Genomic DNA, 16,792 nt, shown 5'->3' on the forward strand with positions numbered 1-16,792 from the left:
CTATCTATCTATATATATATATATATATATATATATGACTTCAAAGGTTGATGAAGATGTTTCAAAGATGTATGGCCAGGGTCACAAATGACTGACTACGCTGTTTAATCTAAAATAAAATAAAATAAAATATAATAAATAAATAAATAATAAACTGTTTTGAGTTGCTATTTCAACTCAAAACAGTTGAAATAGCAACATAACAACACATAAAGAGAGTGTTCCAGAGATGGTGAGTGTTTCAAAAGCAAAGATGGGGTTCTGAAAGCCTGCATAGACAAATAGTTTAACAGTTTAAGAAAAACACCTTTAAAAAAGCGAAATTGCAGAGTATATTGGAATTCTGTCTTCTATGGTAGTATATGATACTATAGAAATTTAAAATAATTACAGGAACAGTTCTTTAGATGGAACTGTTTTTGTTTTGCTTAAAAGAAATTAACTGTTTTAGATCAAGAAAGATTCCTATCTCTTCACAAATAACTACATTTCAAATTATATCAAGCGAAGGCCACCGATAAGCTGATTTGTATGTGTTCATGCATTTTTTAAGCAGTGTTAATGTATGACAGATAAATAGACTATTTCTTGCTTTCCTTCTTTACTTGAGTACTCGAAGCACTCTATACAACATGTATGATTCACCCATGTGTCCTTTTTGTCTATACTTTTTCTTCCTAAGTGCTTTTATCTAACATTCACACTCCAATGCATGCATCAGAGAGCAACTTGGTCTTGCCCAATGTCTTGCCCAAGGATACTTAGGTTCTAGATTAAAACAGCCAAGAATCAACAAAACACCCTTCCAGTCAGTATGTTGAACTAGGAGTATGGCATTTTTTAAACAGCTGTGTTTTCTAAAGCTCTCAGAGTTTTCTAGAACCTAATAAGATCTCTAATTTGTCATCTTACCCAACTGACAACCCACATTCCAGTAGAACTGAGGGTTGAAATTGGAAGAGTCGATGCGATATGCCGAGGGATAAATTCGAGACAGCTGCCTCTGGTTAAAAGCCAGAAACTCTTCTGTTCTGTGATTCACCAGAGACTGTGCTCTGGTCTCACTGAAAGACAGAACGTCACCTGCAGTACCTGAAGAAAAACGAGGAGTTGTTATAAGAAGTTGCCCTTAATATGAAGCTTGCATTTTGCTTGTGTGTGCATATGTCATAGCTCTGGTGTTTCACCTTCATTAAGACACTCCTGTGAGGCAACAGAGTTGGTGAACACCACAAGATTTGACAGATCTCTGCTCAGTTTCATCGTCTTCCTCTTTCTTAAACACCTGAAACAGTCAGATGAACGATTTTAAAAAGAGGACAGAGATGACAAAGTGAGATCATCGAGGCAGATGGAATAAAAAGGATAGTTAAGACTTGAACATTCATCCATCCATTAAAGTATTTATATGAGAAAAGCATTGCAGGATAGAAGATTGTCCACTGGAGGCAACTTGGAAACCACAGGAAAAGAGCATCAAATGCAAAAAACTTAATAGGGACCAGAGGATATGCAGTGCAGAAGACTCACTCAGATTCCCACATACAAACAACTACACTGTCATGCACCCGCAGTCTTAAAAAAAAGTCAGCCACTCAGACACATGCTTGCGGGAATCTGTATTGTGACAGTTCCCTGGGACATGCCTATATGAATATGCAACAGAGACTGGAAGAACAAAGAGAGACAAAGGTCTTAGTTGCAGACAGCCGCTGAACAAGGAAAACAAAGCTGGATTTCCACATTTTTTTTTGCCAGTGTTGACTCAAATAGAAATGGGGGGGAAACAAGACCAACATGGACATAAAACTGAAAAAGAAGTGGACTATATTCAAACTGAGGATGAAAATGGAAATACTACAATTTACTTTGGTATGATTCCTTTCAGATTCTAAATAAAATACAGACCAAATTAGTGGCAACAATAACACTGAATTATGTCATTTTAACACCCCTTCCTCTGTTATTTTTAGTACATAATGAGTTGAGAGGATAGATGGGGGACTGCAGAAATGAAAGTAAAACATTAGAATCCTGCATCATTTATTTCTCAATAATGATATAGCAGTAATAATTACCACTTATTACTGCAGATGAAAACAAGAATTGTAAGACCACTCATTAGTGACAGGTAACATGGTGTGAAAAATATGCAAAATATTGATATGATATAAGTGAAGGCAAAAAACCTAGCAATACTGGAATTAGAGAAAGGTCAGGAAAAGTATTTTGAATATTTTGAGTTTTACTTCTGACAAATAATGTGGCATCAACAATTTTGCCAAATAAATGATCAAAGTTTATAATTATGGTTTTGAATAAAATATACATCTTTGACTACAAGTTAATAAGCATATGAGCTGTGGGATGGTTTATTATTATTATTATTATTATTATTATTATTATTATTATTATTATTATTATTATTATTATTATTATGTGATGCATTCTGTTATGGCGCCAGTTTCATGCATCCTAGACCTTTGGTATTATTGGGCTTTTGTAGGAAGTCAGTAAAATGCAGGCTCAACATTACAGATAAATTTGAGAAAAGTGGAAAAGGGTGACTGTTAAATACAGTCACCCAAAAAATCTTTGATGCTGGTGGTAGCTCCAGATTTGACTCCTTAAACTTTCTACATAATCTTTTCTCCACAAAAACAAAGTCTTCTCCAGCAAACATACAATATTTGTTTGGAGAAGCTTCAGTGTTTGCATGGCACTACCAGTGACCTGGATTGTTTCATGCTCCCAGCAGTCAGCAAGTATCCAACCTCTCAGCTGTCAGAGATTGTCAGTATTGTGATGAAGTGGTTCAAAGGTCACCTGTTGAACTGTCCTCCAGCCTCCCTCCCAGACCTCTCCTGACCATCTTCTTCCTTGTCCATGCTTTGGCATGTCAGCCTGGATTTGGAGTGCCTCTGGATAGTGAAGAGACAGAGATATGTAAACAAACACACAATTACACTACTGTAAAGGTTTGCCCTCTAAATAAAAAGTATAAACAAAAACATATCTAATATCCATAAAGCCACCTACATTCTCACAGCACACGTTCTTTATGCCTACGAGTTGTCACTAGTGTTTTTTCAGCAAGTCCGTTTCACTGTGGCTGTTGCAGTATGTTTGAGTGTGTGATTGTGCATGCCAGTGGATGTGTCATACATAGCATACTCAATCACTGCGAGACTTTTTTTGAATAAATTGTTTTCTGTTTTCTTAGTTTTGATGTGCGTTTAGCTAGTCTGTTCTAAGAGTAATTACAGGGTTAAGGCTGCCTACCAGCAGATTACTTGCACCCATGTGTGAACAGATATATACACACACGTGGGAGGGTGCACAAAATGCAAAGAGGGAGGCATAAAAGAATGAAGAGTAGATGTGTGTGGGCAGTAGAGGAAAATGAGGAAGGTAAAAGGAAGCGAATGGCTAGAGAGAGAGAAATTCAAATAGAGAAATAACCAAACTGAGGAATGTGGAAATTTTTAGGGAATCTTTTCAAAAACCACCACCCTCTTAAAACTGACACAAACTTGCGTTAAATGCATGGTAAATTGAAATCATGCTGAAGAACTGAGAAGCATTGTAATCAGTTTCACTAGATTTTTTTTACAGTCGGCCACACTCTATAGGAGAAATTTACCATAAAGAAAATTAAAATTTGTATATGCATATTAGTATGCTTTATATCTACAATTATAATTCAAAGGTATGTGACAAAGAAAAAACTAACATAGTGGCATAGACCATCACAAAAACATGGATTCTATGAGTTTCCTAAGCTACCGTTAGCTGGAAGTACCGTTTTTTTCCAAAGCATACTTGTTGATTTAATGTTTCGATGATGGTGGTAAAAAGCACTGTTCAAGGAGATGACGAGTTTAAAGGCTGTAACTTAGATTCACATAATTTCCATACTCATTAAAATATTCAATGACCTCTTGTGCTCAATGGATGAGACTACTCTCATCAAGATGGAAATCTTTAATCGAAGGATAAAGGTGATTACTCATAAAACTTTGCATCACTAGTTTATGGTGTGTGCAGGGACCGTTCTCTTTATGTAGAATTTAACATGTCAGAAACTAAGCTTAACCATTCCTCTAGTGCCAGAGTTAAAAATTCTGGGGTTTGTTTTTTTTAATGTGTCATAAAGTGTCATTTACATTAGCATTTGCTATAAATGACTTCAAAAGGAGCTTTCAACTAAAAGAAAGCAGCAGTTGCTTCTGTTTCACTTCTTGTAAGTGATGCTTATCAGTTAGAGAGCTGTCTCTGATGATGAAATAGAGCAAACAGTGTGGCAAGGTTGCACCAAATTAAAGCTCTGCTTAATAAAAACATATGTAGTCTAACATAACAGCTTTGAGGTAAGCACTACCTTCAAGAAGGCTTTAAAGTTGTGTGGCTTTTTTTCCAAACTATTTTAAAGAAGTGTTCATAAACAATTATGTTCATTTTCAGGGTTGTTCCTAAAATGCATTGCAATATTGTAATTATTTGATGAGCTGGTATAAATTTAGTGTTAAGGTTGTGTAACACTAGCTCTTGCCTAGAAGAAGAGCTGGTCTTTTTCTTATATACAGTGAATACAACGCAGCACTAACACAGTCAGGCTTGGCGTAGCACAGAGAATATAAGAAGATCCACACAGTCGGTGACCCAGTGTTTTATATTTTGTATTATTATATAGTCTTTGATTTCATTGCTACTTAGGTTCTAGTCTCTTGGTTACTGTTCTGTGCTCCGTGTTCCATGTTCCCTGTGTCTCCTCAGTATCAAGTCTGTGTCTTTTGGATTCCTGGTTCTTAGGTTTAGTTCTGTATCTATGTTTAGATCTGTCTTCCCTGTCAACCATGTCCCCTTGTGAAGTCTGCACTGTCCTCAACTGTCCTGTGTTTCCTGTTTTATTTTGATAGTCCTTGTCCTGTGTCCTTGTCTTTTTATATCTATTTAGTCCCAGCTGTGTTTCCCTCCCGTTTCCTATTCCCTCGTTACTCCCGCATGTATTTAAGCCCTGTGTTTTCCTTTGCCGTTTGGCATGTCATACTTCCTCACGTACTGTGAGTCTCTCCATGTTTTTAGTTGCCCTGTGTTTTGTTCTTAGTTTTATTCTCAGGGTTTTGGTTTGTTTTTCTGTAAATTTATGTTATGAAGGATGTTCCTCTAGCAAGAAGAAAAGCTGTCGTTCTAAGTTTATTTTCCGTGCACAAGTGTCTGCATTTGGGTCCATTTCCTGACTGCTCCAGCCATACATGACAGTTACAATATCTACAGTAAAATCTGACTAGTTAACATTCTATATCTAGTTTGTTTCGTGCAAAAAATGCATTCAGAGGCTTTCATATTTCTGCTCACGTGCACTTTTTTAGATTTGTGCATGAGAATCATTTGGTGTGAATCTTATAACAGTCACATTAGCACCCAAGTGAGTCACTTAAACCCTAAATCTGAAGAGATGCATATAAAAGACATTAGCCAGTACAGCACAATACAACTGATAAGTGGGTGGGAAAAAAGAAAAAAAAAGTACAGTAAGTAACACCTAGAAATAAATAAGTAAAAAAGTGTGGTGACAAAATGAGGTGAAGGGTATCACCAGCCAACCATGAGTAGAATAAAATGAATAGGAAACCCCGATGCACAACACCCACTACATTAAAATGACTGTCAGGAAACTGAAGCTATAATACTGTTACCAACATAATGATATTCTGTTGCTAACTGGTTTTGCCTAATAAGCATATATTGGTTTCCATATTATGGGTAATATTACGGTGGTGCAAATATTGTTGGTACAAGATAATACCTATTTAATAATATGAAATTATTTTGGTAATCAAGTGATAATAACTTGCTATTTTCATCTTATTACCTTCTTGTTTCCACCCTATTAACCACCATTATTATTGCACAGCTGTTATTTTAAAAAAAAATGCTACGACTTCCAATTATTTCCATTGAGAATATAAGTAAATGCATTTTTTGAATTTTATATTTTTCAAGGAAGTTAGAGTAGATGCCATTTATTTACATTTCTAAATATTGTCACTAGTGTTTTGATGGAAAAACAATTGCAAAAAAAAGCTATTCTTAAAAGCAGCCAATTTTAGCTTTACAATTTTGTTTTCTTTATATTTGTGTCAGTCAAAACATTGTCTGAACGTGTTAATAATAGTCATTATTATGGATCGTATAAGAGCATGTTGTGTTATTATGCATGCTGTTAAAAAAGTGCAAACCATCAGTGACAGGGAAAGACAATAACATGAAAATAAGATGATCAAGCACACTGGAAGTGTAATCAGTCACCCAAGAACACCTTTCATTTTACTCATTGAAAGACAACTCCAATATTTCTATTTGTGATACAGATTGTTTAATGTATATATTAAGTGCATAGATACAAAAAAAAGTCAAGAAATTATGACAGGATCTAACTGAAAACAAGCAAGAAGGTTTCAAGTAATGCAAAAGAACATGTCTATTTGGACATGATAATTTGAGGGTTCAAAAACACAGTATAAATACAACAAACTGCAGCTCTGCTGTTGAGCTGATGGAGCATGTTAAATCACCACCCTGGGTGAATTCAGTCAGGCTGGCTGTTCTGACAAGAGACTCATTGATTTCAGCCGTTTAGTGCAGGCTTGCACATTTTTCCTTCATGCACAAAGACAGCATTGATTTCTTGGGGCAAGTTTGGTCTGCCATTCAAATAAAACAAAATCTCATCCTGCTGAATATTAGTTTCCCCTCCCAAAAAAGATCATTAGAAAGTGGTTTAATATTCTAAGAAGTAAAATAACTGATTACAACCTAACCTGAAGCTGAACAAAGATGAATTACATTTTGGGACCCCAGATAAACAGAATAAGAAACAAGCACATAAAGCCACCTCCTTTTCTATGCTTCTTACCTTCTGTTTGAGTGTCGTGATGAACGATCTGCTTTGGGATTTCTTCAGAACCCCTCTGGAGCTCTAAAATATATATTTAAAAAAAAAAATGCATTCAGAGGCTTTCATATTTCTGTTCACGTGCACTTTTTTAGATTTGTGCATGAGAATCATTTGGTATGAATCTTATAACAGTCACATTAGCACCCAAGTGAGTCACTTAAACCCTAAATCTCAAGAGATGCATATAAAAGGCATTAGCCAGTACAGCACAATACAACTGATAAGTGGGTGGGAAAAAAGAAAAAAAAGTACAGTAAGTAACACCTAGAAATAAATAAGTAAAAAAGTGTGGTGACAAAATGAGGTGAAGGGTATCACCAGCCAACCATGAGTAGAATAAAATGAATAGGAAACCCCGATGCACAACACCCACTACATTAAAATGACTGTCAGGAAACTGAAGCTTCTAAAAATAGCACGAGAGGCAAGCAGGGAAATTAAATATTAAGTAACACTGCAGACATTTAGTTTCTCATCACTTTCAGTCTGTTTTGACAGCCTTTGGATGAATTTGGATTACGTGGGTGGAAACATAAGATCCTTCAGACAGATGTGTGTGTCTCTGTGTTTTCATGTATTTGGTTAGTGTGTTTGGTGCAGTAACTAGTCTGCCTCTTTATTTTCTCCATCCCCCTCCATGACTAATCCCATGGCCTAGTTGTATCCCCTTGATTTCTTCTCTTCATCTGTTAACAAGTATAACTCTCCTCCATACTCATCCCCACACATCGCCTTGAACTTTACCTGCCGCAGATTCTTCTGAAGACCCTGGTGTGTGGCTCGGAGCAAAGCTCTGATGCTGAAGCTGTCAGTGTCTTCCTTGTCTCCGATCCGAGACTCCTTTAAAAGAGAGTCCAGTTTCTTTCTGATGTGAGACTCCACCACCTGGTGGTGACTATTGCCCTAGGTGAAAGAAGAGACAAAAGGAAAACGCTTTCAGTGTGGTGTAGAGTAATGCCTTTTTGAAGCAGGAGCACACCTTATCGCTAATGCAAAGCACCTGAAATTGCAACACCAAACTGCTATAAATCAAACCTGTATACAGAGTGCCATATATTTGCAAGAAATAGAAGTAGAAGATGATAACTGCATATAATCACATATAATCTTGTGTATATCTGAGGAGTATCGATTTCCTTTCCACAGGTCAGAAGTGTATAAGCGATAATGATAATGAATAAACATCTCCATCTTGTATAAAACTGTACACCTGCTGAATGAATGGCTGAATGTGAATGAGTAATTTTCTCAGTGAATTATATCTGGAGCTCAGTATGTGCATCATTCCATTCAAAATGACAATAAAAATAAATATTTACAAACAGTCTGAGTAATCAAGACCATGCAAGTCACCTTTTTACAAATCCGATGCATCATTACTGTACAAAACTTACACCACACTATTATTGTAATGTTCAGCTGTGACTGCTGTGAAAGCAAACTGGTTTTATGAGCTCAATACAAAACCTCCCATCAGTGGAAACCTGCCATCTCCCGTTTTAAATTGGCAATGATCATCTGAAGTGGCATCTGCAGCCTCGTGCCTCTCAGCTAAATGTGGAATAATGATGCCATATTTGGTTACACAACTATACCATCTGGAAGAGTCTTGTCCTCTTTTAAGCATTGTAAGGAGGACCATGGCACTATTGTATCACAATATGATGATGATTAAGAATAGCTATGAAAATAGCTCAGGGAAAACTAAAGAGCAGTTATCATAAGCTGGCATTAATGGCATTCTTGGACATATTTTCTAGCAGGCTGAGTACTAAGTGCATTTAAAGTATTTTTTTTTCTGTTTACTTTTGACTTGAATCTACGCCTGCTTGATTAAGCACCGGTTATTCCAAAACATTACAACAATGACGATCATTAAAACTTTGCAAGCAAAAATTATTGAAGTCATTACCTCTAGAACAACAATACCATTTAGATCTCATTATCTAACCTCTGTTTATGGTGCCTGTACGTGGCGGTTGGGATTAATTCACTGCAAACTGTTTGTTTGTTTTTTGTTTGCTTGCCTGTTTGCTTTTTGACAGGCTGTTGTTTTTGTTATTATTTTTTGTTATTCATTTTGAATTAAGATAAATAATTTATCAACATCATGTTTTGACATAATTTAAGTTCATCGCTAATTAATCAATGTTACTTGACCTGGTTATTTGATTTTCATGGTACAAACAAGTGTGGCTTAGAAACTTATCTGGAGACATTTCCTACACGCAGCTCAGTAATAATATGGTAACAGTGTGATAACAACGTAGAAATGAGACTGCAATAACATGGAAATGACAAGTTAATTACCAAAGTAAAATTCAACTGAAATCCAAGTAATATCTTGTATCGACAGTGGTTTTACCTGAGTAATATTACATTATTTAATTTTTCTTATTAATGTGGAACTGAAATATGCAGTTTGCATCATATTATAACAGTCTCATAATCATATTATCATCATATTATAATACTGTTACCAACATAATGATGTATATATTAAGTGCATAGATACAAAAAAAGTCAAGAAATTATGACAGGATCTAACTGAAAACAAGCAAGAAGGTTTCAAGTAATGCAAAAAAACTTGTCTATTTGGACATGATAATTTGAGGGTTCATGCTTCGGTGTGTGCACATCATCATTCATAGATTTATTCCTCTCTCTTACATTACTGCTCTTGAGCTTGAAGTCGTCCTCAATTTCATCAGCGCTGTCATCATCGGACACCTCCCCTTCTTCAGCATCCGCAGACAGATAGGCAGGCAGGCGTTTTCCCTGCATGGGAAAAAAAACACAAACCAAGACATGAGAGGATAGACATTTGACCCATGCATATGTCTTAAATGCATCGCTCATCCCTTTTATACACATGAACACCCACTCTGCTTGGACTTCTAAGATAGTCCAAGAATAACACAGCACAATTCAATATCTCTGACTCCAGAATATATACAGGCAGATAATGAGCATCCTCCTAATTTTTGAAGATGCTTTACTAGATTCAGCAGGAAAAAATTAAAGGATATAAGCACAGAAAACAACAAAAGACACACATATGTGCAATCACATACATTCTAAACAGTCATCTGCAGAGTCTCTGAGAAGCTTTCCGAGCACTCCTTTCAGCACACAGTGGAAGCCCATTAGTAAGCCACTCTGGAGGTGTGAGTGGGAGTTAAAATTTTCTAAGCGTCTTCTTCTACTATCAATGGCATACTCTATGCTTACTGCAGTACATCACCGCCCTCACTTCAGCAAGTAATACATCCCCTTTCCTTCTATCTATCTGTGACTGTCAAAAATCTTTACGCCAGTTTTCTTCATTGTCTTGTGACTGTCTGGCCTCTTCTGCTCTTGCTCCTCTGGTTTATTGAGAAAGGTGAAAGCCTCTCAAACAGAGGGACAAAAAAGATGGGGGAGCAAAGGGCCTTTATAGAAAATCAATAATGCTCTTTAACTTTGCAGACATCTGACCATATAAGACAGATCCAGGTTTTCTTTTCACAGAGAACAATGCAGACCTTCTTCAACATTACAGATAAGCTGCACTATATCTCATTCTTATATATATTTAAAAAAATCCAACAAATGGTGAAAGCTTTTGTTGTACTCTCTCTTGGGGTCTCTGGGCAACTCCTACTGCACTGGTGGATAAGGATCTTGGGTCTCAGGTCTTTTTAGATCAACCACAATTTTTAGATCATTTTTGCTGGACACTTTTCCTGCATCTTGGGAGAGGCTATTGCTCTAAACAGATAAGCTTGTGAGGATAGACATGGTAATGTTCTTAGATAAACTTGCAAGTGCAACATCCATTGTAAGGTCACTCTAAATTGTTGCTTTTATCTATATGATTACATCGACTGAAGAATATATCTGATTGCTGTGGAAGTACACCAGTTTAGTAATACACAAAAGATTTTGTGTGTTCAAAAAAATTTGGTAAGTATATTTTGTTATTGCTTGTTCACATTGAGGTGTACTGTGAACAAGCTTAAAAGAAACTTCAAAACAATCATGTTTAAATGACATAATACAAAATTATCATGAAGCATACTATGGTAAGAAGCCTACTTTGGCTGCTGTTAAGATGCAAACTACAACAGTCACATGCCAAATTAAAAACTATTAAAATTACCCTAAAGGAAACATTTGTGTACACTAACCAGGCACTCTTTTATGTACATCTGTCAACTTCAAATATCTCACCAGCCAATAGTAATGCATGGATAGATTTAAGTATATGCACATGGCATTTGCACATCTGCTAAAGCTAAAACCAAGCATTGCAATGTGGAAGAAAGGTGCACTTTGACCTGCTGGTTGGTGCCAAATGGGCTGGTCTGGAATTTCCAATAAAATTATTTCTAGAGTTTACAGAGTATGGTCTGAAACACAGAAAATATGCAGTTTTCTGGTTTAAAAAAAAAGCCTTGTGGATGTCTTAAGTCAGAGGGACTGACCAGACTGATATGAGTGGAAAAGAAGTCACCAGTAACTCATATAACAACTTTTTTGGATGAATGCATGATATGTCAAACTTGAAACAGATGGGCTACAGCAGCAGAAAATCACACCAGATGACACTCCTGTCAGCTGAGAACAGGAAACATTACACAGGCTCACCTAACTGGACTAAAAAAAAAATAATAATAATATAGTCCGACAGGTCTAGATTTCTCTTGGAGTATTCACATGGCAGGATCAGAAATGTAAATCGGTGTAAATATCATAAAAGCATGGATTAATGCTGCATTGTATCAATGGTTCAGGCTGCTGGTGATAGAATGGTGTGAGGAACATTTTCTTGGCACACTTTGGGCCCCTAAGTACCAACACCCAGCCTACCCGACTATCGTTGGTGGCCATGTCCATCCCTTTATGACCCCAGTTTACTATCTGCTGACAGGCTGCTTACAGCAGGACAAAGTGCAATGTCACAAGCCTCAGATAACTTAATTTTAAGTTCATGAAAAAATTTATTAAAAATTAAAAATTTTATATTATGATCTGTCATTTGAGGAAAATTGCAATATATTGAGTTTCTTGAATAAGTACAAGAAACTGGGCTTTCTTTGTTTTCAATTTGCTAAATACAAATAAATAAATAAGGATGATAAACTTTGATATTTCAAAGATTTGTTGTGATGTTGTATGTGGTAGGTTGTATTATAAAATATTTTTCAATTCAACATTGCTAGTTACAATTAGTTGTCATGGTTATTTTAAAAAATATTCACACATCCAAGCACAAAAAAAATAAAGTGCAAGGCAAAATTGTACCAACATCTCAGAAAAAGCATAAAGACGGCACAAGGTTGGGCTGCAATTAAATAATTTATTCTCTTCAAAAGTTTTAAGGCTATATTTTGATCCAGCACCCTGAAGAAGATTTGATCCTCTGAATCAATTTTGCCTCGAAAACTAAAATAATTTAATCATTAAACTGGAGCTCAGCAGTTCTGCAGACTTTTGTGTTTGCAGATAACAAAACTTAAAGCCTCACTCATCATATACTAGCGTCTCGTTCTTCTCTCTTTCTTGCCTATGATTAATACATTGACCTAGTTTTGCACCACTTCCACACCCTCTCCCACTCCCTGCTCCTCTTCCTTCACTTCATCTGTTTATTGGAAATAGTTAGTGGCCTTGCAGTACCTTCTGAACTCGTGCACATGAAGTAAAATTGGCATATGCTCAGCACACTACTTTGTTCACTGAAGTGAGAGGAGAGCTGATGCAGTTGCATTTATTCACAAGTGTACTAACTGACACGTCATATTTGAATTCAGTAAGACATTCATTCATTTAAAGCATGCACTGTCAGTCCATCTTCCATTCGTCTAACCACTTTAGACTTATTCTTACTTTGATGAGTATCTTGCCTTGCAGGCTGTGAGGACTGGGTAATGTTTTGCAGTCTCCACTCAGTACATCTCCTATGTCCAGTTTGTCTGCAAAGATTTCTCGCAGGTACTGTGCAATCTTCTTTTGCTGCTGGATGCTACAGTGGTTCTCTATGGAGAGAATCACTGGATACCTTTAAAAAAAAGAACAAGACACATACTCAGCTTTCTTTAAGTTACATAAACGCTGTCCACACTCTCAAAATGTGCCTTAAACGAAATCAATGGACTGAAGTGAGATGGATCTGCTGACATGATCATAAATCACATTTCAAACTGTGCTCCCATTTCTCACCTCAATTCAACAGAGCAAAGAGGAGGTAAATCATAAAAATACAGCTGCACCTCTGTGGCATGGCATGGTGTATGCGAGTCAGTGGGCTGTGTGTGTGTGTGTTTTCATTTAGAAAAGGTGAAATGACTTGTGGCCACACAGCAGTACAGCTCAAATGTCAGGTTTGTCAGACTGACAGCTCTCCCTCAGGGGACACAGCCTCGCTTTCACTCCCACCTCTGATCCTTGAAACACACACTTGCATGAACAACACACACAGGGACATGAGCACGCGTGCACACGCACACACAGACACAGACGCAGGCACTAGTTCTCTGCCAAAGAGCTAAAGACAAAAAGAGACAACAGAGAGAGAGTCATTTCATTTCAAACATCTAGCAGCTCCTCCCAGGTGAAACACCGAGGCAGCCCAATGAACTGCGTAATGTGTGCTTGTGCCTGTTTGTGTGTGCGCGCATGTGATGCGGGAGAGCAGAGACTCACTCTCTTTCATTATAGCCTCGGGCCCATTAATCTCATTAACAGGTGGCACTGATGATAAAAAATTTACTGAATATAGAAAGTGAAAATGGCAACAGGAGAGAAAAGAGAGCAATAAAGCACATGACATTGATTTTATTAGTCTGTTCTTGCTGTCATTATTATTATAAACACTTAAGTTAATTAGGATCAGTAATTTTTTCATAATTGGCACGTTTCACATGACAATACTAAACATTTATTTTATACTAGAGCGCATCATCATGAAATCTTTGTTTTATTTCTTGGGTCATTAATGGCTTAAACTATTGATTTGTACTCAGTACAGGTCCATAGCTTGCTGGATAAAGGCACTTTTATTTATTTATTTATTTATTTCAGTTTTGCTGCTGTACACCACAGTGGAATCAAACAATGAATAAAAATCCATTATCTTTCATAACTGCAGTTGTAGGTGTGTCAGAGGCAGAGTTGTGGACCCAAAAGGACTCACCAACACAGAACCAAACTCAGAAGAAAACAATTAACAGGAACAAAAGGCAAAGTACCCAAGTAAATGGTCACAAACATAAAATAATCTGATCCACTGACAGGATGACAAACAGATGGAAAGAACCACTACCCGCATGGGGAGAGAAGAGAGGGACATGTAAACAATAGCTGTGTCTCAATTCAGGGGCTGCATCCTTCCGAGGACCTGACCTTCGCGGTCTATGTGGGCCGGGTCTTCTGAAGACCAAGAAGGCCGGAAGTGCGAGGCTGTGAAATGGGACGGTCTAGCCTTCAGATTTGCGTCACCGCTGTCTCGGTGGAGTTTAATAAACTCAACCGTCTGCTCCTTGCTATGTAAACTATAACAGGATATTGGAGTAAATTCTCGACCATCTCACACTTCTGTTTAATCAGTCTTCTGTTTGATGTTTATTTAGCTGTGTGAAAACTATGATTTTAATCTCAGCCAAACGGATTTACTCAGGAACAAATAAAACACTGAAAAAAAGCCAAACAATAACTGTCGGCCACATTTGGAGCAGCCTTCAAATTGGGACAGCCTTCGTTGCGTCGCTATGACGTAATTGGCCTTCAAATGCGGCCTCAGAAGGATGCAGCCCCTGAATTGAGAAAAAAAAATACTAAACATAGCAAAAATACAACAACAAACAGAAACTAAACCTTAGAATATTGAATGAATCGGAATTAAACAGGTCCAATTACATAAACACTGGATCACCCAGTGCCATGACATTACCTGTTTAAGAATTACTTACAGAAGCTCAAAAAGTAACTAAAACAAAATTAAACAATTTCAGGGTGGTTTTAACAGAGGAAAATCCTGGAGATAATTCATTTATGTACATTATTTTTTTTGGGTGGGGGGGGGGGGGGATTTTCAAATATGGGGCCTAAAGAGATGGTAGTGCAAGAGGTTAAAAAAATGCAATGCAAAGTGCAAAGGGCAGCAAAAACTTCAGGAGTGGCCAAATAAACAATCTAGTACATTCATGAAAAACGAATGGACTGACCAGCTCAGAACCATAAGAAAAACCACAGAAAAAACGTAAGTGGATAATCATGGTATTATTTCCATCGTTAAGAAAAACAACATCCCAACATCTAATTGAATAAATGATACATCTACCTCAGGCGGGCAGACATGTTCTGATGTGTAGGGGCTATACTCTTTGCTCAGAGTACGCAAAATGCTGCAAAACTGATCAGACGGTGTTTAACAATGCAAACGGATAATGACCCATTATTACAAATATTTGATCCAGCTAGGTAGCATAGTAGTTAAACAGGTCTATAGAACATGTATCATGAATTTTAAAGGTTTAAAGTAGACAGTTACAGGCAAACTCTGAATAGGACATGCCGTCAATCTGTTCCCTTTAAACTTAAAATAGCTGTATATTTCTGCCAACAATGTCTCAAAAATGAACAAAGTTAAGTTGAAAATAAGTTAAAAAACAGGCATACAACTTTTAATTAACTTTACCAAACATTTCAACATGCTGCCAAATGTAGTCACACTTTTTGTTTACTTACAGAAACTGAGGGTACTCCAATATCGTCTTTATTAGAAACAGATAAATGGTTTTATAACACAATCGCTGCCATCACAAGAAGCTGCAATACTGGATGTCAAATTGAGCCAATGTGGCAGCAGGAAGCTGCATCATTCAACACTTTGTTTGGGTAATGTTGGACCTGACAGAGACAAACCGTGGCTCCTCGGGGAGCTAGAGGAAGTGCTGCTAAACAGATGGCTGGGTAATAGGTGCTATTCAGTGCCAGGAATCACAGTGTTCTCTAATTATCTACTTTCTGCAACTTCGTATTTAAACATTTCTGGGGAAACCTTCATTGTAATCACCAATATTTCGTTATAACAGTGTGAAAAACAGAAATTATGTTTATATCATGTTAGTGAGTAAACTGAAGGATAAATAAGCCAAACATAATTTCCATTTAGTATTCAAAGCTGTTTTCTCCCCCACTAAAATAATGGGATAATAGGTAGTGATGTGTCGGTCACGAACAAAACGGCTCTTAGAGCCGGATCTTTGATGTGAACGACGCGAGCCGGCTCCTTATCGCGAGCCGTGGGGTTTTTTTTTTCTTTCTCTCACCCTCTCTTGCACTTTGTTTCTGCTTCAGTCAGCATGCGAGCCTTGTGCTTTACGCTGGGGTGAGGGGGGAGGGGCGGTAGTTACACTCAGTAGCACAGGAACAGAGCAGGAGGGAAAGAGAGAGAAAGAGCCAGGGACAACAACGTCACATTAGAAAGGTATAGTGATCATCCACAACTATTTTCAGTTGCGGATGATAAAGGATTCAGAAAGTTTATTCGTGCAGGCCTATATGACAGAGAATATGCATGTTCTTTTTGTTTTCATATTATAATTTACATTTAACTGTGTTGTGGTTTGCAGTGTTTTGTTGTTTCACTTTAAGTTTGTAAAAGGAAAAAGCTGAAAATTTTAAATAGTTAAAAGTTGAAATGTGAATAGTTGGTTTTTGTATTATATGATTTATTTATTACATTTTATGTGGCGTGAATAAATAAAAGTATATTTACGGTGGCCCTTAGAGACAAAACACGTACAAACTCTGAAGCACATAAAAACTCAAAACACGTACAAAAGA

General features: G+C 37.0%; 1 protein-coding gene across 1 annotated transcript in view; it reads right to left on the reverse strand.

Moving 5' to 3' along the window:
* plch1 (phospholipase C, eta 1) overlaps positions 1–16,792 on the reverse strand; it is a 79,873-nt gene that overhangs the window by 10,214 nt on the left and 52,867 nt on the right. The window contains exons 10-16 of the mRNA XM_085429428.1: positions 12,833–13,004; positions 9,632–9,739; positions 7,706–7,864; positions 6,920–6,982; positions 2,827–2,921; positions 1,188–1,285; positions 913–1,092 (exon numbers count right to left, since the gene is read on the reverse strand). Coding sequence (XP_085285554.1) covers positions 913–1,092; positions 1,188–1,285; positions 2,827–2,921; positions 6,920–6,982; positions 7,706–7,864; positions 9,632–9,739; positions 12,833–13,004 — 875 coding nt within the window. The remainder of the gene's footprint in view (positions 1–912; positions 1,093–1,187; positions 1,286–2,826; positions 2,922–6,919; positions 6,983–7,705; positions 7,865–9,631; positions 9,740–12,832; positions 13,005–16,792) is intronic.

Source organism: Rhamphochromis longiceps, linkage group LG14 (assembly GCF_057381845.1).
Source record: "Rhamphochromis longiceps isolate RC_006_pf linkage group LG14, R_longiceps_female_GT1.1, whole genome shotgun sequence".
NCBI classification, from domain to species: domain Eukaryota; kingdom Metazoa; phylum Chordata; class Actinopteri; order Cichliformes; family Cichlidae; genus Rhamphochromis; species Rhamphochromis longiceps.